The 26,670-nt window shown below is 33.1% G+C and overlaps 2 protein-coding genes across 2 annotated transcripts in view; one reads left to right on the top strand and one right to left on the bottom strand.

Moving 5' to 3' along the window:
• LOC108775407 (Kv channel-interacting protein 1) overlaps positions 1 to 26,670 on the bottom strand; it is a 46,372-nt gene that overhangs the window by 3,314 nt on the left and 16,388 nt on the right. Inside the window, exons 2-3 of the mRNA XM_018541764.1 lie at positions 1,608 to 1,677; positions 1,465 to 1,535 (exon numbers count right to left, since the gene is read on the bottom strand). Of these exons, the coding sequence (XP_018397266.1) occupies positions 1,465 to 1,535; positions 1,608 to 1,677 (141 nt within the window). The remainder of the gene's footprint in view (positions 1 to 1,464; positions 1,536 to 1,607; positions 1,678 to 26,670) is intronic.
• Positions 1,950 to 18,169, top strand: LOC108775406 (T-complex-associated testis-expressed protein 1). Its single transcript, XM_018541763.1, has 11 exons — positions 1,950 to 2,006; positions 2,106 to 2,173; positions 2,480 to 2,752; positions 4,405 to 4,596; positions 10,390 to 10,557; positions 10,639 to 10,777; positions 11,414 to 11,651; positions 13,751 to 13,906; positions 14,224 to 14,338; positions 17,056 to 17,231; positions 18,106 to 18,169. The coding sequence occupies exons 2-11, from the start codon at positions 2,127 to 2,129 to the stop codon at positions 18,165 to 18,167; spliced, it is 1,566 nt and encodes a 521-aa protein (XP_018397265.1). The 5' UTR covers positions 1,950 to 2,006; positions 2,106 to 2,126; the 3' UTR covers positions 18,168 to 18,169.

Genomic DNA, 26,670 nt, shown 5'->3' on the forward strand with positions numbered 1-26,670 from the left:
CGTATAACGCCGAAATTTCCCGGCGAGATCCGTCGCGTTTCATCCGCGCGTCAGCGTCGACTGGAGAACTATGTACACACTGAACAGAAATCGCGGCGTAAAATACACAATGAATTAAACGTGACCTGAATTAGATATGAGCGAAATTGAATTAAAATCCCGAATAGAGTAGATGATAATAATGCGATAAATTTAAAATTAATGTACAAGTTGTTGCATAGCGTAATCAAGTAGCATTACTTCGACTCGGAAATTTATTATTATTATATAACTAATCGTTAATCTGAATAAATGCTTCTTTAAATGTTTAAATAAAATATATGTTTCTAATCCATATCTACTTTTATTATACCGAATTTTATAATATCAAAAAATCGAGATCTTTCAACCACTGATTAATATACTTGGTAAATGAAGAAATTTTATCATCAAAGCCTGTCTGAACTATCTAACGGCATCATTTCGGTTTTCCGGAAATTACCCAAGGTAAACCTGAGTTAAAGTCTAAAACTTTAAGTAGCAAGATATAGGTCGAATGGGGTAAATCCGATTTATCACAGGATTTGATGTTAAAAATTTTAATTTAAGCCCCCAATAACTTTTGATATCTAGACAAATGAATGAATGATTCATAATCTGTGACATTTTCTTATTTTTCCCATAAGTGATATTTAAAAAAGGTTTAAATCAAAGTTGTTTGTTTTTAAATCTATTATTGGATAGATTCAAAGGCAAATAATTCATCAATATACGCTTCTCGCTGGTAAAGTGAATGGCAAGGTTCACGAAACGTTGGCATTAGCAATGGATAACGACATGGCGATAATTCGCAAATCTTCCTAGCATTTTTAAAACACAATTTTTACTTAAATCTTTTATTTACATAATATCAACGTACTATATAGTTTAGCAAAAAAATTAAGGAAATGTCACAAATTATAAGTCGTCCATTTATTCAAATTATTGAAAGTTTGAATTAAATCTAATTAAATGCGAACGTCAAAGTAGAATTTTAGTGCTTAAATATTTCTTGTGTGAATTTATATATACAATTTGATTTTGTATACATTAATGGCCGATCATGCGCCAAAATACACATTTTTTGGTCTTAAAATATCAACATGAGCAGAATCAGAATAGTAATATACATATATATAACTTTATTAAATTAACAAGCAATTGAATAATATTTTGTATATACTTAACAATTAATTAAGTACTCAAATAAAAATAAATAAAATTTAAGAACTTCTAAATAATTGCTTTGTTTCGTCAATACAAGCGTTCAGTAGGTTATCACAGGAAAATTTTCTCGCATATAAATGATACGCGACATATTTCAAGACGAGGCCACACGTCGCGCGCCGTCATTCGAAAGCAAAGATATACACTAGTGACATATCAGTCAATTTAAAATTAATGAAAAAACTATACATTACATGAGAGAGAGATAGACTTAATTACCCTGAAGCTGATGGCCCCGTTGCAATTAACGTCGAAGGCCTTGAACACGTAGTGGGCGTAGAGACTGGAGTCTGCAATTCGCATGAGGGGTGGCCATTAACTAATTACGCAAAAACGTGGACTGTTATTTAATTGGAACTCACTGCCGTGCGGGAAGAATTTCGCGTAAATGTCCTTGAACGAGTCCTCGTGCACTACTCCCTCGGGACACTCCTGGAAAAAAAGAAAAAGAAAGAAGGCCGTGAAAAACGATCATACTCAGTTCCGCGAGAGTTTTATCAGAGCGAGATTAAGCGACACTCTATATATGTATATATTTGCCGGTGGTCATTTGTTCGGACGAGCAATACCATATTTTTTTATAGCTTGAAAATATGGACTGGTGAGACACCGATGACTCGTTAGTCCATCAATAGAGTACAGGATGACATTTTTAGTTGCTTTGATATCGTAGCAGTAGTAGTATAGGCGCGAAACAATTAATCAAACCAATTGCATAGATAACAGGTTGATCGATCCATATACTGTTTCATATCCCCTGTGTAAGAAATAGCAAATCGAAACTGCGAACGTAAATCATTTACGATAACGTTTCAACGACCTATGGTGAAGTAATCCTCATGTTTTTCATCTTTGTGCAGAACGAGGTGCAGACGAGAACAATGAGAATCCCGCACACGATATCGAGAAACGTTGTAGCTACGTACAGGTATAAAATAGAGAATAGAATAAGTTCCTCTCACGACGTCTTCCCTTATCCCACCTCATATATCCTGATTTTTATATATACGCGCAAATCGAATTTTCCTTGAATACAGGCATCCATTGAAAGATGTTCTCTTTGAAAGTATTCTTTTAAAGCAGTTTAATTATAGCAACGCGAAGTATTCGCGAAGAATCGCGTCACAAATGCGGCAATCCCCGAAATAAACATTTTCGTACTATAGAGATACAAATAATATTAGCTTCATTCATTCAATATACATTGTATTTATCTCGACGAATTGACTCGCAGATGCTCGCCAGAAACCTCGCTGCTACCGCAGGAGCAAGGAAGGACGCTTCGAGCGGAAGACGCCTCGTGGGATGACGGTGTAATCCCCGATTTAAAGATCCTCGCACTTCGTTCCATAGTTTCGACCTGGAAGGATAACCCCGTTCTAGAGGATCTGCCGACGTGCGCCGATAGGGACGTACTGGTGGAAACACTGCCGACTGATCTACCCCTCGAGTTGACGATACCGAGAATCGAGGATGAGTTTTATTGGGAACGCGCGGCCAAGGACAGGCAAGACGAGCCAGTTATCGATTCTCGATTACATGAAATATTATTACGTTACAGCGTACTATCGAATACTATCATTTACATTGAAACAATTACGCTTTAATCGTTGCTAAATAATTCTATTTGACATTAATTGACTGTAATTTCTGATTTTACAAGAGAAGAAATCTTTCAAGTTTTTCCTTCCAATTTTGATAAGCTTTTAATATGTTGTTTTGTAGATGAAAATAAAAGACATGTATTTTTTATACGCCTTGTTGCACTTTTAAGAGGCGAAACACCCTTTAGAAAGAAAATCTTCACTTCGCGTGGGGAAAGTCATGTGCTTCTAAGCAGAAGAAGATGTGCTAAACGTCGTTTTACATAAAGAATCATTACGAAAAAAATTACAGAAATTACATTTCATTAAAAAAATTTGTTTTCTTAATAACTTCTTAACGAGTAACGAGTAAAGGCTAAAATCAGGAAGTCACTCATTGTCAGTATCATGACCTCAACGATATAGGTCAAGGTCATCGAAGAAGCCTCTCCTGATAGGGAGTTTTATCCATTTAGAGTATTTCTGCCGAAAAATTCATGACAATCGAGCGTTCAACATTTTCAGAAATTTATCTCAAATAAATCTTTATTACATAACAAATTTAATATTACTACGATACTTTTTAGTGTTTTATATTGCTGTTTTATACCTATTATTTGTTTAAAAATTGACTTTATTATATCAAAATAAAATTGTTAAAAACTTTCTATAATTTCATTCTATTTATAGTCACTGTTTCAAAGCGTAACATATTCAAAATTGTAATATAAATTATATCGAAATGTAAGTTATATTACCTACATTTGACTTCTACCGTTACTTCATATAATAAATAATTATTTACAGTCAAATTGATATAAAAAATTACTTAGTCTAGCATCAAGACAGTTTAATAAGAAGAAAATTATGAGATATTAATTTATCGATCTGTGTTACAGAAAACCTTAGGTTTTAGCATTTTAGCAAATGCTGCACGAATCCTATCTTTCAACTATACGTATTTATACTCTCGATTACACTTCTCATGAATGCCATGTAATGCTGAGATGTAACGCGCGTTAACACTTTCAAAATTTTTAATAAAAATTATTTCTATCGAAAAGATTTGAAAAAATAACTATGCAAATATAATCTAGAAGATTGTAAGTAAAAAGTCAGAAAGTTTCAGAATCAATTTTTCTGTCACATCTATGTAATTAGATAATCTAATTTAAACTGAGCGTTCGTCTCATACGACGGTAATGAAGAATTAAAAGTATGATAGCGTATGTATAAAAAAATATATGTCCTTTCTTTTCATCTACAAAACAACATAAAATCGAAAAGACATTCTTGGGCCCCTTCCTTTGTTAGTCTAATCTCTTATCTTAATTAATTGATTTTGATATACTTTAAATTTTAATTATGTTTAATTAATTTTTAAATTTTACTTTAACTTCCAATTTATCTTGCAAAAATATTACTCTCTGTCTAAAGGATATATTTATCCGTTGAAATATCGACGATTTCATGTAAACAGACTACGAATGCTTTTGAAACATATGATCAATTGATATTAAACACATTTGTGTAAGCACATACGCAAGCACAATTCAACTTCCTCTTATTGTCGCAGGTGGGAATACAACGATCCAAGTGAGCATGGTAACTCATGGCGGCGATTATATTGTGAACGCCACTTAGCCGAGTATCTCGAAACTTTGCAGGCGAGCTACTTCGAGCCTCAAAGAGAAGAATGTGAGAAATTGATGGCTCTCGTAAGGAACTATATACATGTCATAAGGCTTCGTTCTCTTGTGTCAACAAAGTAAGGCGTATACTGAATCCTCAATTAGTTTTTTGTGAATAACATAAATTAATTAAGATAAATAGAACTTGTAGCCGGGGGGAAGTCTTTTTGTTTTTTTTTTTTTACAAACTTAATATAGATTTATTACGTGCGCGATAAACGGGTGTTATCATATAAAGTGAATCAAATTGTGTTTAAACAGTAAAAGAATGGCTCCTAAAATAACAAAGATAAATAAAAGTAGAATAAAATGTTCTCATACAAAATTAAAAAAAAAAAATGGCTTTAAAGAATTAGAGAATTACGAATTTATTCTGAGTTTTTAATATAACGTTTCGAAACAGGATTACATCTATGTGGATCGGCCGAAAAGTAATACACAGTAGCGCGTAACTCGTAAACGAACAGAGATATTCGAATAAAACAAAAAAGGCATGAAAGTGCATTTTATTGATTACAAGAATTGTATCATTACTTTTCAACGTAGTCATCGTTTACAGTTATATATTTTTCCTGCGGTTTTTCCTTGATCCACAACTTCATTGTATCTTTCACTATATCATCCAAAAAATGAATCCTGTGATATTCATCATTTATAAACCGTATAGTGATAAAACTGTTGATCGAAGTATTGTGAATAAGTATGCAATAAAATTTCATGCATGAGGCTGACGATTGGCATCCTGCGATTTTTACTTCTTTCCAAATTTAAAGAGAGACTTTACAGGCATTTATTTTACCACGGATGATGAAGTAAAGGACACAGTGAAGTTGTAAATCAGGGAAAGACCGTCGGAATTCTTCATTGACCGGATGAGAATATTGGTTCACAGTTGGGAGAAATATATAGCTGTGAATGATGACTACGTTGAAAAGTAATGGTATGTTCTTGTAATCAATAAAATGCACTTTTTTGTGTTATGCGGGATCTACAATAAAAGTCGTGGCGATCGTACAGTCTTGCAAAAAATTAATCAATCACAGTCGATTATGAGAAGAATAATCAACCACGATTTGGTCAATTTTCTACGACTTAGGATTCTATGACCGTTACGACTTCTATTATAGACCTCGTTTTACGAGTTACGCGCGACTGTGTGCATTACTTTTCGGCCGACCCACGTAATATGACCTACTTACAATCTGTAGGTATATGGTAGTTACACACATTACGTAGTTAAATCTTCACTACACCCATGTGAATACTGAAAATGTCTTATGTTCTCAATTAATTTTCGGAAATCCTTTAAATTTTCCATTTTGAATCTGACCACCAGTTTTTAATGTTGGACTCAGCAAAAATCGCAACGCTTTAGAGATATAGGCTATATTGGATAAAAGTACCTTATAATTTTAACTGTTCAATGAACATAACTTTACGTTAAAATTAGACAGAATCAGATTTCGTTGATAAGATACCGTATGAAAATTTACAAAATCTTACGGAAAATATAAAAAATGGATTTATTCATGGGGGTTCATGTATAGCAGGTATACAAATATAGGAGATGTGTTGCGTAGCGCTAGCATTTGAACAGACCTTGCACCGCTTCGCGCACTTCGTACAGAAATCCACAGTATTTACGCCCGGCCGAGAACACATTGGAAAATTATTATTAGAGCCGGTCAGTTTGTCGGCTAAAACCGTAAGTGCTTGCACTTGAAGATCCAAGGAGCGATGGACTCGAGGCGTAAATATCGCACGAAAGCGTGGCGGCGGGTTCTATAATTGGCCAGAGTATCTAGGAGGCCAATTATAATTGGTCGTCGGAAGATCGTGAATACCGAGCTTCAGTATATTTCTTCAAAATTTTCTTTATCGCAATATTATAATATATGCGTGCAATTATTTTATGCCTTCTGTAGTCTTCATTTGATTCTATTCATACACCGAAATATGAGTCTATACACTATTAAATTCATAATGTCAAATTATACTTAATTTGAGTCATTTTTTTCTGTCTCTTTCATTCTTATTATTCTCAGAGGTCGCCATTAATCCTACTCGATAAGTATTAATAATTTAACTAAAACAGAGTTAAATAATTTAATTCAAGAAATGTGCTAAATTCAATTCAAAAATTTATTTCATTATTTATACTAAGTGCTTTCTATTAAAATAATACATTTCGATACACTTGGAAGTTAAAAATAACAAAATGTTATTTAACTTATGAAATTGGTTTAAATTTCACATTTAACCTTACATATTTAACAGCATGTCTTTACACACATCAAATTGTGTGGAAAAATAACCTCGTTCCTCTTCTGATGACTTTGCCAATGGTTTGGGCTTCGCCCAATAGTTGATATTACTTTCATTCACACCTTTACATCAAATTTATATATGTACGTTCTTCATATAATCGATCATTGAAGAGAACACTTGTGCAAATTCAGCTGCGCCAAGTTGAAATCACGACAGCAGAGGCGGGCACATAGCAAATACTCGTCGAGCGAATATAAACTTGTTAATGCATTAAGGAATCTAATTATACATGAGTTAGAAGACATGCACGCTATCGAATTACCGAAGTAATTGAGCGATGAATTTTAGAACGATATAAATTTTGGTAAAATTGTGTGTGTATAACCAGTCGCGGCCACACAAGCTATGTGTGACAATTCTAGACTATGGTTATGTCCACTACTTTCGAAATGTAACTTCATGAAGTAAAAAGTAACTCAACAATAAGAATCTTATTGAATTGTACAAACAATTTATATAAATAAATGTTATTAGACACCGATCTTTTTTTGATCGAATAAATCCTTCAATTTATTTCTTTGCTCATTTATATTATTATATCAATCAGTTTTTCATTTATTATTGTTAAAAATATTAATATTTTTATAATTATTTAAAAAAAAATCTTTTGAATTAAAAATTAATATGAGAATATACCTATATGCATAAATATTTCTAAATGATACCGTACGTAATAACAATAAATTTTCAAAAGCTCTAAAGCTTTCTCTGAGTTATTTAATTTCGCGTGTGAATACGTAGGCACAATTTTCGGAGCAATTTCAGAAAATACCGATATATTTTTTATAGACATACGTTGTGAGAAAAATTGTTCATAATGTCGTTCCAGTTTCATTCCATTTTCAACTCTTTTAAGGCCGCATTATAAAATGTTGTTGAGAATGGAGGTACTGTTTAAAAAGTAAAGAAGCAAATTTACATAGTTATGGCCGTACAGTCGGCAGGAGATGGTCCCTTACTGCTGTTGTAATGAAATTGGAACAAGTAAACGTGAGAGCGGTAAAAAGAGTTGTGTGATCACGTTTGCAAAACTAATCCCAGGCAGAATGAGCAGAATGGTCTCGCCTGTATTGTTCTCGTGAAAAGAAAAAAGGAATTAATTAACTTCCACACGTGAATTTTGCAATATCATTAATGCGGAAAAAGCGTTATTGTATGGCACGATTCTATGAACTTTATAAAAAGTTCACAAAACATAAAATTTTTATTTTCTGACTAAACTTATTATAAACGGAAACATGGACAGTCATTTGTGCAAGCCAAAGTAACTGTGCAGTTTTCTGATACACACATTTAAATAAATTTGCATTTGCACAAGCAGTTTACGTAAGCATATTTGCCAAATTTGCTTGAACGTGTGTGGCATGTCATATAACCATCTAATTTAATATTGAAATGCATTACGAAAATTTATATGTATGTACGATATTGATGTAGTATATAGTGATGTATTAATAACACGTAAGTCATGTGTGATGTAAGTTCTATTGAGTCGATAAAACAGACGACTATATAGGCTCCTTTAAACGCCTCTCACATGGAAACAATACACTGTGTATAGCATATACAATCCAATTCAATTGCTTTCATAAAAATAAATATAAATAATATTGTTTTGAATTAAAATGCCAGACATTAAGAAATCCAATGGAGCCAAACAAATGTATGTATCTTTATAAATAAAAAAGTTATATAAGTATGAATAGAAGAAGCATTGGAAAAACCGGGTACAACGAAAAGTATTTAATAATTAATAATGGTACTTTAATTCACACGTTTTAAAGATGAACGCCCGATTGTGAGATGAATTCATCCGCATGCTAGTATCTCACAGCAAGGAAACTAGTATCTATATAAAGGACGGAGACGAGACAGACGTCTGAAAAAATAATGCACGATAAGATGCCAGGCATTTGCATAAAAGCGTCCTTAGAGTTCGCTTTGTGAATGTTACTCTTGCTGATCATTGATAATTTCAAAAGCGCTGAGTTGAATCGAGGAAGCGTTATCATTCTGCGATGGTAACCGCTACGGGTTCTAGTTTAGAAATCACAGTCTCATTTAATTAGAAGCCACGAGAAAGAGAAAGCTTGGAAAGGGTAATTCTCTCGGATCACACTCGGGCTGTTCCCTTTTCGAGCAATCCGTAAATCCGCTGCAAGATTTATTTTCACTTTTATTCGGATTATACGAATGATAGATCTCTTTTATCGCGATCTGTCTCAGACTTATCTTTTTCTTTTAATATCACATTATTTATTAAATAATTAATATTAATAATATTTAATTTGTTAAATTATAATAATCTTTATTATAAAAAATGTTTGACATGTAAACATTTTCTTTTTTCAATCTGAGTATCTTAATAATTTATAACAAAAATATATAAATGTTAATATTTTTTAAAATATATAATCAGTAATAGTAAGATTTAAATATAAATTTTTTACATATATAATATATTTTTTAGAAATAAATATTTATTCAAATTTTTAAAATACCGAAACGTTTTTATAGATTGCTTGTTCATTATGGAATAAACATAATATTTTTGAAAAATATTTTTTAGCTGCTAAATAACTTGGGAATGAAATTATATCCAGATAACATTTATGTTACATATAAGATATCTAAAAGACGTCTTTTAGTTATCATATGCAACATGCATGTTATCTGGGTACTTTCTATATTAAACGCAAATTATCTGTGGCAAATGAAATTATACGGCTAATTAATACACGTAAACTGTCAGCATCGTCATTCAACGCACGTGCAAATTTATTATTCGAAATTCCATTTCGTGTATCAATCTAGCACATCCAACATATCTAACATATATCTGGCCGTTAATGTGATCCGGCGCGTATACGCGTTCTTCAATTATTCACAGCGACCAGCATGCAACTAGGCCTCTACATACGCGATGTAGTTTATGCAACGTAATCCATCGTCTAATATTGATCAGAGCCGCAACTCACTCAAATACATTAACTGTTCCGCGGATAAGCCGTTAAGTAACAATCCCACCTAATTTTTTACTACACGTGGATTTCTACAATACGTTACCGAGGATAAAATATTTTTTTCACATTAAAAAATTAATTTTTCGTTCGTATCTCGTCGCAAATTAATTGATAATACGGATATAACATGAAAAATTGCAATATATATGAAAAAGATAAAAAAATGTATGTATAAAGATGGAATTTTTTAAATGGAAAATTCACAAAATGAAACTCTTTATCGTTATATTCGTAGCATTTCGTAATATTCGTTCGAAGTGAATGCAATTAAAATAAAAATAAAAAATTCCAATTTTATAAATCTCTACATTTTTTATACTTTATTAAATAAGTTTATAATTAAATATGTTATTAACAAGCTCTACTTATTAAAGCATAGTTTTATCTGCACACATAAACGCGTAATTAATTTCTGAAAGATACTGACGCTTTCAACTTTTAATTAATTAATGATATTGAATGAAAAATCAATTACTGACAAAATTGTGTTTTTCATATATATTTGAATGCGGCTTCCAGAAAGCAGAAACGAGCTGATACAGAGAATGATGAATTAATCCTAGAGGAAGACGTCGTGCATCATATTCCCATGGCTGTTATACTTCCACAGTTCCCGCATCTCACAGAGATTTATCTTAATTTCGGTATGATCTACATGAATGACGGTTTCGAGTGGCGAGACTTTGAGTGAGTCGGAAGTTCAGTGAGCATAAATGTGAAGAGAATTTCAGCGTTAAATGATTGATAAAACATTCATCATTCGTACAGGTTTTCGTTGGAGGATTGCTTAAGTCTGGGGGAAGGAATTAAAGCCAGCCCGAAACTGAAGAAATTTAGTTTAACCCGGAGCAACTTGGACCAGCCCCGAGTCGCTGCTATTCTCCAAGGGATGGTGTCGAACGATAACGTTAGTCAGTTTATTCTCATTATAGGACTAAAAGCACAGATCATATTATTTTCAGTTAAGAACTCAAAAAAAGTGCAACTAAAAGTACAGCTTTGCTAAAAGCTACGCTAACGTCGTGACCGCAAGCACTATGCGCTTTAATGCTTTCTAACAGTAAAACGAGTAAATATAGTAGTATCTGTTGAATATTATTTCTACGTTCTATATATAAAAACAGCTTGGCGTGTCTAGAGCGTTATACTATATGCAAATTGCAAATAGTGTATTTGTGGTGCATCTCGTGGTGACTTTTTAATACGTTACAATGGTGGTCATCCGTGATCAAGAGCATCAAAAGTTTTTTTTAACGCTTGTAAAAAATGAACACAATCTGCAATATAATATACATTTATACATGATATAATTAACTAAATAATAATATAAAGTAAAAAAAGTACGTTATTCAATCACAGTACTTATGCAAATGAAGTATGTAATAATCATGTTTTACGTAATATTTTTTCATTTCACAGTAATAAAAATTTTAATATGACGTACACGTGATAAAACATACAAAATTCACTCGACAGACAGACAAAGTGTTGACAAAGAATTTCATCGCTGCACACAATATTATCTCAATTATCTCGAATGCAGATCGAGGAATTGGATCTGTCGCATTGCAAGTTGATGGATAACGGTGCACACGCAGTGGGTGAATTTCTGTCGATGCACCGGAAACTGAGTAGTCTATATTTGACAAATAACAATATAGGACCGAATGGAGTTGCCGGTATCGTTCATGGATTAATAAAAGCTAGCTCGACAGCTTTAAAACATTTGGACCTCCGACTGAATCCTTTACAAAATGAAGGAGCTAATCATATATGCGCTCGTGAGTTTAATATATTATAACATCACTTCTCGTTCACAACATCAAATAGCAAAGAAAACTCGCATTCCCCAATTCTATCCAGATATTAATTTAAGTTGCATTTTTATTTCATATTTTATTTATTTAATATGATTTTCTGATAAACTAATAAGATTTATATGTAAACCATTTTTTTCCACACACTAAGACCTATTTATTTATTTTTGATAGAAAAGTTTAAAAATAAGACAGGAAATAAAAAATTGTTTTTTTTTTAAGTTTCAGTTAGAACTTTTAAAATTGTGTATATAGCTTCGAGACTTTAATATTAAAATTTAGTAGTAAATTCAAATATACATTAAAATACATTGTCAGATATCTTTTATCTCACAATCAGTAAGTTTCATAATTTTTTCAAATCTTTTTCTAATAAAATCGATAAATATTTCTACGTGTAATAATAAAGTCAGTAGTTTAAAAGCTTTCAAAGCCACATAAGAATAAACTAATATTCATGCTTTTATAGCGGATTTCAACAATAAATTATTAATAAACTTTCAATACATTTACAGTTATATATATATCATATAATCGGTAATGAACAATTTCCATTAATTTTTAAATAATTTTCCAAGTATAATAGCAATGAATGTAAATAGATGCGATTATAGAAGAAACGATTTCACGAACAATTCTCTCTCTCTCTCCTCTTTCTTTTTCTTTGTCTCTTTCTTTAACCTGGAATGAGCCATCAAGATAAATAATTCTTTATTTGTTTGGAAAAATGCAGCGGTACTCTGGAGATTACCCAATGGTGTTTTCTACAGAATTCAGTGCCCGAGTAATATAAAACTCGTCGAGATAAATTGAAATTTAATGTTGCGTACGGTGCTATTTTATTCCTGGTGCTAGTAATACGGATGCGTTGCATTTTCGTCGAATAATGGAATATCACGGATTTCGTATTTCTAGCATCACATTGTCTCTTTCAAAAAGCTAATAAATTTATCAATATATATACATATATATACATACATATATATATATATATATACATCAATAACAAAATTGGAATAAGATCTTGTGATACTTACATTTTCTGTATTTCCGAATATAATTTTTATAACGGTAATGAGTGCCAGTGAAAGAAAATCCTCCCTCTCTTTTTCAAAGAAAATAATAAAATTAACTTCTCTAAATATTTCTGCCAAATTCATTTGAAATATTAATGATGTTTTATTGTCCGAAAACACTCAAAGATATGAAAATATGAATCTAAAGTAAAAATACTCAGATTAAAAAATGTCTTATCTTGAATTTTATTTTAAAACATCATGTTTAATTGTCTTAATGGATTGAATAAAAACTATCATGCTTGACCTCGCTGTACGAAATCGCACTGCTTATTACCAACTTTCAAAAACTGAATGTACAAAATTCCATATAATCTCAAATATTAGCATAGTAAGAGAAGGAGAGTATAATCGACTCCGCAGGTCGAAAGTGTGGCATAAGCAGCAGGCTAAATTATTTAAATAAATGCAAGCTGAATAGTAGATCGTAGCATGCGCGTGCATACAAATCGGATGTTACAACACGTAAAACGTGACTAAAATTCCCATATAAAAATGCATGATAAGACAATAACACTTATTACAGATACAAAATCACTGCCGCAATTTCTCGAGGATATGTCCTCGGATATATCTACGTACATACTCATTATAAAGTAATAACCCAATTATTTTTTTTTACATTTACATTTTTTACATTTGAATAAAAATTTCCAGAAAATATATTGCTAATTTTCAACCCTAATCGTTTCTTTAGATGTAAAATTTTGCTTAATGCTCAGATTATCTGAAAAAATGTGTTAATAAAAAAATCAGAAATGACAGAATACAGAATGTATTGTTGTGTTACTTTAATGCTTATATATATTACGCAAGATAGAATTTAATATTTATAAATAGTAATTACTTCGACGATAGTTTTATTTTCATAATCTATTTATACACATATATGTATATTTTTATATTACTTATAATAAATTTTTTGCAAAAATATCGCTCATTTATAAGAAATCTCTATTATGCCTTATATTAATTTACCATTTTCAGTCCTGATAAGAAATAAAACATTGGAAACATTGAATATCAGTGGCTGTGAATTAGGTCCGGAAGACGGTATAGCATTGGCCGATGTACTCGCTTCCGGTTGCGTGGAACTCGAAGCCTTATCTCTCGATGTATCAAACAATAATTTTGGATTTACCGGTATTAATAACATAGAATTATCTTTCTATAAAATCTATAAAATATGTTAGTTTTCTTTCTTAATTAAAAAAAAATAGAAACATTTAAGAGAAAGATTTTTGAAAAATTTGTAAAGTTACACGTGGAAGGATCAAGATAATTGCGTAAAAAAAGTTAATATACAATAATAATAACAGTGTATGCAAAGAGTTCAAAAATTGTTAAGGAACATCGATTATTTTTATCGTTGGAGAATCGTTGCGCAATTATCTTAATGCTTACAATCCTTGAAAGATTTGTATTCTTGTGAAAAAAAACGGCTATAAAATTTGTTCCAGCTGGAGAGTCATTCGAGGCGGCCGTAAGCTCACACCCGTACATTATCCACTTGGATGGTCGAATGTGCAATTTCTCGAAAGAATCGGAGTGCTCGATCATGGAAAGCGCACACAGGTGAGACTTGCGATTATCGTACGAAAGATAAAATGTTCCGTTTCTTTTTTTTACATTTATTAAAATTTCGAGCAATCTGCTCCTTCATGCAGCACCGCTTAACATTTCGTTTTGTTACTTTTCCTATTTCTACGCAGATAAGTGTGACGTGCTCAAGCAGGGTTGCCACAGAAAACGAATTTTTAAATTCCCCGACTTCTCTAGATTTTTCAGATGAAAATGAGAAATTTTCCATGATCCATACAAAATATAATACGTAAACTCTGACATTTAGAATCAAGGATAGGAAAGCAAGTCAATATTAATAAGAACAACGCAAAAGAGTTAGTAGCATAATAAAATTTTGAGTGCAAATTCAAGTGAATAAAAAATTAAATAGTATTGAAAAAAGAAAGCAGTTATGACAAGAAAAGGCGATCAAATAAAAATACATAAGTTTTAATTATTTTATTAAAACTAATTCAAAGTGCTCAAATTTTGAACGTACTTGACTATAAATGTCAGATGTGATATTTAAAAAATTATATAACAATAATTATTTGGAATAGGAGCAATTAAGGGAATTGTGAACAAATTTCAGAATTTCTGACTTTTTTATGTTTTTCCCTGATTTTTTTCTCGGTTTTTCATAACCAACTTTAATTTCTCTGATTTTTTCAGTTTTCCCAGTCTATGGCAACCCTGTCAAGACAATAATTTTAATAAATCTGCAGGGAACGAAGCGACCGAAACGTCGTAGGTGCACAATCTGTCGGAGACCTATAAATTTTCATCGTATATATTTTCGTATATAATACTTGACTTTATTGGTGATTTTACGCAAACTTTCACGTTCGGCCTTGTGTGTTCGCTCGTACGTACGTCGCGATTTATTAAGACAGGCAAAAGGATTGTTATGTTCCCGAGAGAAAACTCGCGATTTCCACTGTGCTCCTGACATAATTTTCAAGCGCTCCAAATTTATATTAATTTCCAACTGCTTTTTCGTGTTTATGTCGCAGATCTTCGTGCAGCGTATCTCAGATTGTATGATTTCTCTTGAAAATCTTGAAAATGGGAATTAAAATCCTAATAATTAATATGTCACAGTCAAATGGCACTCAATAGGATTTTCACTCCTAGCAAAAACATCCAGTATTTTATCCGTTTTCATTTTACGAGAATTGCGAGAGAGCCGGGTGGTGACAATTCCTCCAACATTTCGATTACCTCTTCCAGTCAATACCGTCGCGCGAGATAACCACTCGGAGTTTCTGGATTGCTCGCAGGCTACGTTTGCAAACCTCATTATGCTCGAAAGGGCAACACGATCGCCGTCAGAACAGAGGGTAGATGCATTGTCGATTCCGGGTGCAAGCAGTTCGACAAAGGCGACGAATCTTGTCATGCTTGGCTGCGCGCCAAGCCGTTGAATGAACAAGACAACTTTCTTTCTTAATAGAACAACGATGTCTCGTCGTATCGGGAGTCGTTAATCTAAATCGTTAAATCGAGAGAGCGATTGATTGTCGGTAGCAGAGAACCGTGCGAGATTCGCAAATTTGGCACGCGCGAGCGCAAGTGTGTGCGTGGGTGTGTGTATGAGCGAGCGAGTGAGTGAGTAAATCTCTTCTTGCTGTTAAACTCGAGTGTTACACGTCTATTTAACGCGCCTCGCTTCCAGTCCAGCACTAATTTAGTCAATCGATTTATCCGTTTTTCCCTCTTTTTTTTTTTAGGAACGCACACGCGGTATCCCTTCTTCTCTCTTTCTCTCTCTCTTTCTTTTTCTCCGTCTCTCTCATTACAACCAATCTCCCGTTGATCGCGTCTCCCATGCACCTTTGACCTATTGACTCCGTTGTTCACGTGCTGCGTAATATAAGCGTATCAAGGATCCTCACTTATGAATACGCGGCGGCTCCGAGGACTGATTGCACATATGAGATGCGCAATTCTATATGCACTTAAGACAATCACCCAACGTGGACAAGAATTATACATGAACTCTATATATCAAGAATTTAACATAAGAATAGTCGAAATTATGCCTAAATTCTAAGCAGAATTGTAAGGCGTATATAACATATTCTCGTAAGATTTATAAGAACTTTTAAGTGCTTATACAGCTTCTTATTAACCATAAGATTAGCAAAAAATCATAGATATTTACTAACAATCGTACATCTTACGCATAAAATTGAATACTAGTCATAAGTTCTCAGAAGTTTTACGAGAACAAATGAAGTCTTACGATTCTAAGCAGAATCGTAAGACTGCTAGAAAATTCTGCTAGAACTGACCCATTAATCTCGTCCGGCATAAACACATCTGTCTTATTTTTAAACGATATATAATACTTCGATCTACACACCTAGCTATACCAGAAAGAAAACTTATTTTTGCTTCTCATTGTACTATCTACTATATAAATGTTTTTTTTCAACACCCTGTAGATATGCGTATGACAAAAATAGTGAGTACGATTTATATAGTAAATCTGATAAAATCGTCGTACTGATATTTTAAAAGAACCGAGACGGTCATTGTTATCAAAATTATATTTCGACATATTACATTTCCGCTTCTTTATAATCGTGAAACGTAAAACTTCACTTCGACAACGTATTGTGCGGCGCGTTTATTTTCCGCTGGGCATATTTTCCAATTTATTTTATCGCGATGAGTTATTGCTTCATGGTTGCAGTTATAAATGTATGTGCTCTACGTTTATGCAGGAATAAACAAAACATGAAAAAGGAGAAGCATAAGACGGCGTTTTCCCAAAGCAGCTATGTCTATAATTCATTCAGTGCCAAGAATCTGCAACAACAGCCGGAAGTTAGGTCGTCATTCGCAGAACCAAAGGATATTGTGCAACGTTTTTCTGGCAGACAAATCGATGCCGAAAAGAGTTACTGCATTACTTTATACGTTATTGCTTCATTTTAACCCATGCATGAAATACGCACCGTTATACGACACATAAACGTATCTTCAATCCAACATATGAGAGTATCAGTTTTTTATCGCGTTTTTTAGTTGATTTTAGAGCACTATGCACATATTTTTGTCAGTGTGGATTATACACTACAGGATCAGTATCCATTGTCCGTTCTCGTATTTAAGACAATTTTACGTACAGCATTAAGATATCGTAAACTGAAGCCGTATTAGCATCTTAATTCTTCAAGTCTTCTATCTTACAAGATACTTGTGCACTCTTTTCTGTTTTAAATTCTTGTAACACAGGTGCTAATAAAAGTTTTTAGACAGCAATTGATATTTATAGTGATAAAAAGAGTTACTCTTTCTGTAAATCTAATCGTCGATGACGTGAGAAAAAAAAGAAAGGTTGAAAGTGGAGATTAAAAAATGATTCTCATTTTTTATCGACAAATATTCAACTAATAAATAATTTCATTTATCTTCTGAGTAGACTATAACAATATAATTATTATAGATATTAGTGAAATAATAATTACATCAATTTATTCTATTCAATTTGAACAACTTTATAATATAATTAATTATAATGTGTAATTAACACTCTTGAAATAAGATCAGACCATGAATACTTCAGTCTCTCTAATACTTTTTTGTGTGTACATCGAGTATTTTTTATTTAGAATACCTATTGTTTATATTTCAACATCATGTTAGAAACGTTTCAATTTGACAAATTTTGTCACGAATGTTTGGAGCTTAAAAATAATAATACATCATAATATTCAAAGCGAGATTTAAAAGTAATATTAAATTTACTTAATCACATAACAAAATTACAGATGAACAGGAGAAGATGAAATCAATTCTCAAGGTCCAACATTCAAGTAGCCCCGTATATTAGAAGACGAGCTATCATGGTCATGGAAAATTTAAGACGCTGTTTAGATAGCGACGCCACGATGTATCCAGAAGAGTGCTTACCAGCCGAGTTTTCAGATAATAAAACGAAGACGATGGTCCATATACAGACACCGAGGAACATTGCCAATTCTGATTTCAATCGATCTACCTATTTTTTGAAGATTAATATAACTTACATTACTTCAATGAAATGAACTCTTTAAATAATAAAAATGGCAAAATTTTGCAATATTTATTATAATAATAAATCATTGTATCCTCTCTCTTGTTTTTATTTATTATACTGTACTCATTTATTTTTCATCCTATCTTTCCCTTATAATTTTTATACCTAATAAAATATTAAAATACTATCAGCAAGAATCGCAGAACAAATTAATTATCCTTTACTTTCATCGTAAATTAATTTAATTATAGCAATATTAAAAGTATAACAAAAAATATAATAAAAAAATGTTCCGATGGTAACTTTTTTTATTTAGCAAAGTTTTTATTGAAGAAAAAGTAACACATTCTTTTTTTTCAATCATTTCTCGAAGTATTTTAACAATTTAAGCAAATATTACAATCGGGTTCCTACTTCAAAACGTAACAAAATAACGTAACAAGATAACAAGTCAATCAAGAATTGAAAAATACATGGCGATAATGCAAACATTATACGAATCTGCTAGATACATAATGCAACGACGAATATGACGTGAACTCATGTAACGCGATAATAATGCGTCCTTTATTACGCATATGATGAAGATTGCATTGTCAACAAAATCAGCAGTTGCGGCGGACTATCCTGAATAATATCTATGTTGTCATTGTAGGGAGTTGCAATAACAATTTCTGAACTATACGTGTCTTTCAACAAGCGAGCGTCGCGTGAACAATCACATCTAGTTGTGTATACACACATAATGTGAATGACTAACCGAAAAAATTCATGCTGAATGAAGTTGCAGAATGCAAATAATGGCGCCGCACCTGTGATCGCAACCTGCGAGATCAAAAACTCTCTTTATCATAAAAATACTGAGAAATTACTAATACTTTGCTCTTGTTCCGCTAGTACGTTGAGGTTTTTTTGTTGTTATTTGTTCCTATTTTGCAAGCAACAAATTCCTACGTTATTTTTACGTCAATCGGTTTTATTCTGTGTATATTGTTCCGCTAACCTAATCTTCTTTTAGCGGAATACTATTTTAAAAAAAATCTATTAGAGCAACAAATTTGTTTCTTTGGCAACTTGTTAGCAACAAATGTCTCTGTGAAATTAGCACCTCAACTTTAAAAATCGGAAATTTTAATAACAGTACTGCTTGCACCCGCAATAGTTCTAGAGTTCCTGATAGGTTTCATCAATAGTACTGTTGATTTAGGCCAAAAATTTTAAAAAATAAAAATATGCGGTGCTAACTTTCTTTTTTTTTTAAATTTATTTAAAAATATTTAATGGCCGGTACTATTGTTATAATCAATCAGGAACTGTAATACTCTTCGAGTACTGTGAGATTCCGTCATAAAAATCGGCTTTTTCAAATCTTGCGGTGCCACGCGAAGTTAGCATCGCATATTTTTATTTTTAAAAATTGTTGGCCTAAATCAACAGTACTATTGATGAAACCTATCAGGAACTCTAGAACTATTGCGGGTGCAAGCAGTACTGTTATTAAAATTTTCGATTTTTAAAGTTGAGGTGCTAACTTCACAGAGACGCAACAAATGAGCAACAAATAAAAATGTTATTTAAAATCGATTCTGATCACTTTGTTAACTTATAAGACGTAATTCTCTGCCCATTGTTGTCTGCAATTTACTTGTATCTTTTACCTGTTCATGAAACTAGCACATATTTTATTCCTGCAATTACATGTTCCATTCAAAAATATTCTTCCGAAGCTCATCAAGCCTATTTTGAAAATTGCTTTTAATAGGTGTCGATAATACAAGTCGACACAAATGTCGTTCATCACATTTCGTGAATAACAAAAGCAGAACAAAACCTACTTGTGATGTCGAACTAAACAGAAGGGCACCTAATATATTCGCATTAATAACATTATTTGCTTCAATTTATCAGATAGACTGAAGATACATATGCATCCACAATTCTATACCTACAGTTATATTTTTTTTTACTTATTTTCAGATAAAACGGGAACTCTCTGCGGTGACTTTTAAACCAATTCCGAAAACAAAGCGCGAGCACTAGATAGTTAAAACAGTAGCGGTGTTCCGGTTCAAGTGAAGGTTCGCGTGTGAATCTAGCTCCAATCAATATTAACCACGTTCACCACGACTTGCGGCTTTTATTTTCGATCTCCGCCGGCCGTTCTTCTCGACAGTTGCATATCCAACGAAAAAATAAAGAGCTCTCTATCTGTATCCCTTTACGCCGTTTCCATCAAACTTTTTTCCATTTATACGTACAGACATACAAGCACATATTTATATGTATATAACGTATTCGTTCATGAATGAGTGACTCATTTAACTTGGTACGGCCTAGTTGTTGCCATAAGCCATGTGGCATATTAATTGAATCTTCCGAAGATGTGTTATTGATTTTTGTATCACGGATGTTGAACATCTGATCCATTCGCGATTGCAGTTTTTGTTTTTTTCAATATATGTAGTTTTTGTTTCGCGCGCCGAGTCGTAATTGAACATCCAAGCATGCACATAACGCGCCGCTTCACTCAGCCGGTCCGCTTTATGGCAAAAATCCGTGATGTCTTTCTTATCGTTTCAACGACGTAAATGAAATCCAAACGAAAGAAAGATATTGAAGAAAAATATTAGGTTGGAACAAAAGTAAAAATAATGCTATGGACTTCAAAATTCAAGTAGCTGTAATTTCGTTAAAGAGAAACGAAATTTAAATTAAAAAATAAAAGCTTTTGAAACCTCTATTTTCGAGACGTCACTATACCTTTTGAGTTTCTATGAGTTTGGTCATTTTTACATAGAGAAACTACGAACTAGACAAAATGAGAAATTTTCTTCTCACTTTGTGGATCCGTCATGCAAAAAACTTGTAAACATTTTTACTTTCTAACATGAAAGTTTAGTTTTCTATAAAAAACATTTTTTAAAAATATTTCTAAGACTTTTTGTTACTAAATTAACGTAGATTAAAAAAAAAGAAGCATGTTATTTTTTATTGTTCATAATTCTGTTAAAAATCATCGTGCCGCAATTAAAAAAGCAGATTCTTGAAGATGAAACTTGACTTTATTAAATGGTACATTGCTAAATATTTTCGTAAACATGATACAAGTAAAATAGCGCGTACTTTTGTTCTAATTGATAATTGTACCAGTTAGTGCACATGATCCAATTTGCTGGACAAAGTGATACAAAATTTTAAATATTAAACTTTTAGTGATATGTACGACTTTAAATAAATTTATTATAAAAGTCTAATAATAAATTAATTTAGAATCGTACATACTACTAGAAGCTTTAAAACGTTTTTACTTTGTCCAGCATTTGATGATTCATGTCCATTAACTGGTACATTTACTTTATACATAATGCAGTTAAAGCAGTTATAATTGCATGATTAAAATAACTAAATAATTACAAGTTTGCATGATTAAAATAACTAAATGTATAGTTATAGCATAAATAATTATAATTATAATTAAGTTGTCATATTTTCTATCAGTGCAAAATCGAGGAGATCGTCATCGAAGTCAAAATATCGCCGTTTAATTGTAAAACACCCCGCAAGTGAGAGAAAATCTATCGAGATGACCATATATGTATACGCTACATCGGGTGATTCAGAAATCACGTTTCCATGTGCTGTAACTACGATGTAATAAACGGCCCTGTACTCTCACACGGCCGATATCGGCGCCGGTGTCCGTATGTAAGTATTTAAAGCACGGCCTCGCGCGCCTAGCTTCAGTCGTATATCGTGTATATTTCACAAGCCTGAAAATAAATAAAGTTTCCGCCCGTGGATGTGCTCTCCCGGGAACGTGAGGGCCTATCTCCGCTAGTACACTAGAAATCGTTCGGTTTGTGTTTTCGCGACCTTGCTTCTCGCTCCTCGCAATTCCAGGCAATCTGGCCGAGATACAGAAGTGTCTGGGGAAATCCGTTGTTTAAACAACTGCAAGAAACCGAGGACGTGTGTGGGTGTGAGAGAGAGAGAGAGAGAGAGAGAGAGAAGGAAAGCTGGAGATCTTTCTGTCCATCCCATGGGAGATGCCGGACTTGGCTTTCATCCCCGTCGATCTTGGTCTCCGCGCATTTAGTAAATTGAATGAAGGATGCACACGAGCGTTCGGCAATTGACTGATTTTCAAAGATTCAAAGATTTTCTATATACTATTTTGGACTTTCAACGTTTGTCCTATTTGAAAACTTTAATCGCAAATTTACTCTATTAAAAATATTTCTTTTAATTGTCAAAATTACTAAAATTATTTTAAAAATATTTGCTTATAAGAAAATTTATTCTGTTAAAAATTTATCTACTATGCAAATTTATGTAATTTATAAAAGATCTAAGGAAAATCAAAAAATAAAGTTGATGTACGTCAAATAGAATATACAATGTTCGCTGAACAGATTTTAAATTTAGAAGAGAATATTAAAATTGATGAAATAATATGACTTGTGCTTAAAAAAATATAACATTCGCAAAATCGCGACGACTCAATTATGTTTACATTTATAATGCATAATGAAATGTAGCGGTGTCGACTTGCGAGTATTCGCATATGAAAGCCATACAAACACCGACTAAAATTAAACGCGTGGTGCCAACGTCAAATCCGACAAACATTTGGCAAACGAGCTGCTAAGCGTTAGAGGCAACGAAAGCGATACAATTTCTTATCGCTGCAATACGACGGATGATATTCATGCGCAGAAACGTCATCCGCAAGAATTATTAGACGAGTTTCGCGGCGCAGAGTGGTACCAGAAGTCTCTGTTGGGACTTTATCAAGTACGTGTAACAGGAAACGACGTGTGTATATATACACTCGCGACATGAATATACGAATTTAACAGCCGCTAGAACCACAAATTTAACAGAATTTGCACGTTCCTGTATATCGGACGGCCGTCTCACGTCGAATCGATACATTTTAAAACCACGTGTGACTTCTTCGCCATCGCGTGCCGATGATATCGGTATTTCACGGTAAATGTTAATCCCGCGACGCGCTGTCCAATTTCCTTACTGTGTAAAATACAATGCAATTTCGCGTAATAGCTAAACGCTCGACTTGTGATCGATACAGTCTGCCTCGTAATTAATACAAAGCAGGGATTGAAACCGACGTATGTTCTGACATGTCAATTTTCGGCTAAACTGCTGTAAGCAATACTCAAGTGACCTTGATGAAAGGGTTTCTCACAGAACTATTACGATTCGGAACATAGAGACTGGCCTTATGGAGTTTTCCACACCCAGAGCTCCTGTGAGTGTTGAATTCCACACTCAGAATTTGGAGTATTTAAAAAAGGTATGTTAATTTTTGACAAAATTTAAACAATTTTGAGTGATTTGACGAAAAATAATATTTGATTAGAGTGCATATGTAGAAATATTATTTTCGCACATATACAACAGAAGATAAAAAATATAATATTTGTGTTATTCTGAAATCATTCTTCCTCCCTTCCTGTTTGAATGACCCACATCCAGAAAAGATAAAATTCTCCATTCCTGATTCGAATATTTTTCAACGGAAAGATAATTATATTCGAAATTTACTAGTCACTCTTTTATATTTCCAGATATCGAACGCCCTCTACTCTGCCTCTTACGGTCGTAAGTTTTCATCGAATGAATTCAATTTCGGGCGAATCGATTGAATTCTCTAAAAAATGTATGAGTTTTTAAAATTATTCTTAGTACTGCATATCGCCGTATCCGGCTGCCTCAACAAGCTACGTTCCTGGTTGGAGAAATGGGTTCATCGACTCCAATATGAAAGAGCCGAATAACCGTGTTGCTATACCTCTGTGTTCCCCCCAATGGCCGCGTACTTAACATAAAAATAAGCGGAGAATAACACGTCATAATGCAACGTTTTCATGATTAGCAGTTCTATGATATAATTTAGTTGCCGCAAGCATTATGTTATTAATATTTCAACTATTATCGATTGCAGAACAATTGCGTGATAATATCAACTAATGTAGCATTTAAATATTTAATGCATGCATACAAAATCGAATAAATAGCGAAGTCAGAATCGCGAGAGAAACAAAAACACGAGCAAAATTAAGTTCTTTGTCTTCAAGGAGACAATGACCGTATATAAAAATTAGACTCTAAAATTATCATATTTATTTAAACGCAAACAGTTATTGAAGCTACAAACAAATCTCGGTGTAAGAAAAATGTTATAGCCGATAGCGAATTCGATTGAATACACTCATCAGTATGCACTGGTGTGCACATTAAAGCTATCTTATACAAAATGACGTAAACGATGTGTGTTTAGTATAAATATAGAAACACAGGTTAAATCGCAAAATCCTCAATATATCTTATTCACTTTATTGGTATTAAATAAAATATGTACTTTATAATTCGAAATATATTTGCTTTTACACTCGGGTTAAATCAGTGTACAGCTTTAATATGCATCAGTGCACACTAGTGCACCCAATCGAATTCGTTATCAGCGTCGCCAAGTATCAGTTACACGATGCTGTTAACGATGATCAGAAGATTTATGCTATAGTCGCATGAATAATAAAACCCATACTCATCACCAGTCACGTCGAAGAGAAAGTGGAGGAAAGTGAAACATATCTGACTCCTGAACGCGGCTGACATGCGGCGGATACCGCCACTCGCCTAAATAAATATCACAGGCGAAGCTTCAGCTGAATGAACGGTTGAAGTTGTCTATCGTCTGTGATCGAAGGACAAGCGTATCATCACACCGCCGCGTCGCTAGTGGGGTACGTCAGTGACGTCACGAACGGAGGAGAGGAGGGATCGATACAGCTCAGCATCTACCCTTCCTCTCTCTCTCTCTCTTTCTCTTCCTCCCTTCCTCCTTTTTCTCTCTCTCTCTCTCTCTTTCTCACTCTGTCTCTTTCTTTGCTTCTTCCTCTCCTGTACTGATCTTGCCCCCTATCTCTACGGCCATCTTTCTCTTCTCTCGCTCTTTCTATTCATCACTCTCGCGTCAGGAATACCTTCTACCGTTCTCTCTTTCTCTCTCTCTCACCCCTGACTACCTTCCGATGACCCTTTGCTGCTACAATCTCTACAGTCTCCTTTGTCTTCTTGTTTAACATTAATTTTTCTTCTACATTTCTCCCCTTTCTTCTTCATTTCTTCCCTCCTTGACTTTGTTATTCTCGGTCTTTGTTTTCGACGGACCCCCCCCCCCCCCCCCCCCCCTAGTGAAGGGCGGTATATCGAGTGTATCCTGCCGCTTTCTCCCTTGTCCCCTTTCGCCTCGCTCGACTCATCGGATCGAAAACAGACGTTGACAAGAACACCCTTGGGCACTCAACGTTTATTCCGGCATTCCGTGCTACAAGCCAGAGTTACCGTAAACATGGACGACATTCATTACTTACATGGTTAATTAGGCTAATAAATGGAAATCGTCCTTATATTTTACTTGTTAATTATTAAAAATGATTCACTCTAATTATTAATTCTATCAATATCCTTTACGAATTATCATTACTATAATGAGACGTATTGAGTGAAATACAAACAGAAACTCTCAAACAGCGATTGCAAATAAAGAAATAAATAATAATAATACGCGTGCCAATCACACAAAGCAACATATTTAATCAACAATACGTTACTAATTACTAATCATCATTTGTGTTTAATATATACAATATTTAATATAAAATACGATATATTTATAATAATTTTTGCTAATTATTTTAGATTACCGTATTATTGACTATTGTAACTTAATTGTTTAAGGCATTTATTTCCTATAGGTTATATTCTCACATGTACGGTCCTATGAGGTTTAATTACTTTTTTGTATTTTTTTTCCATTTATTCATCATCCAAAATATTCGTTAAATTTCTATCTATAATAGAATCGAGTTTAACTTTTGTACAAAGCATGCGCACGGCTTGTGTACATTAGCTTAGTACTTTAGGTCACTTTTAGTTGTTAGCTACGCCGAATGTTTACTCTGTAACTATCGATACTACACGACAAAATGTGGAAATTTAATTTAACGACGGTCAACGACACACGTGCATAAAGCAATTAATGAAATGATTCGATCTAATTATATTGAAACCAATAATAAATCCAATTGCGTTTAAATGCAGTGATAATGAATGTAACTGCAAGCTTGTCGAATAATTCCTATAAGCAACAAATTTCTATAAACAATTGCAATCAAATTGAAAGTATTTCTCTGTAGTATGAATTTTTATTGTAAAAAAAAACGCAACCTCAATAATATCAAGGTACAGGTTATAAATGCTACTCTATTTTTTCCATTAAACGTAAAAT

Source organism: Cyphomyrmex costatus, unplaced genomic scaffold (genome assembly GCF_001594065.2).
Source record: "Cyphomyrmex costatus isolate MS0001 unplaced genomic scaffold, Ccosl1.0 scaffold30, whole genome shotgun sequence".
Taxonomy (NCBI): Eukaryota; Metazoa; Arthropoda; class Insecta; order Hymenoptera; family Formicidae; genus Cyphomyrmex; species Cyphomyrmex costatus.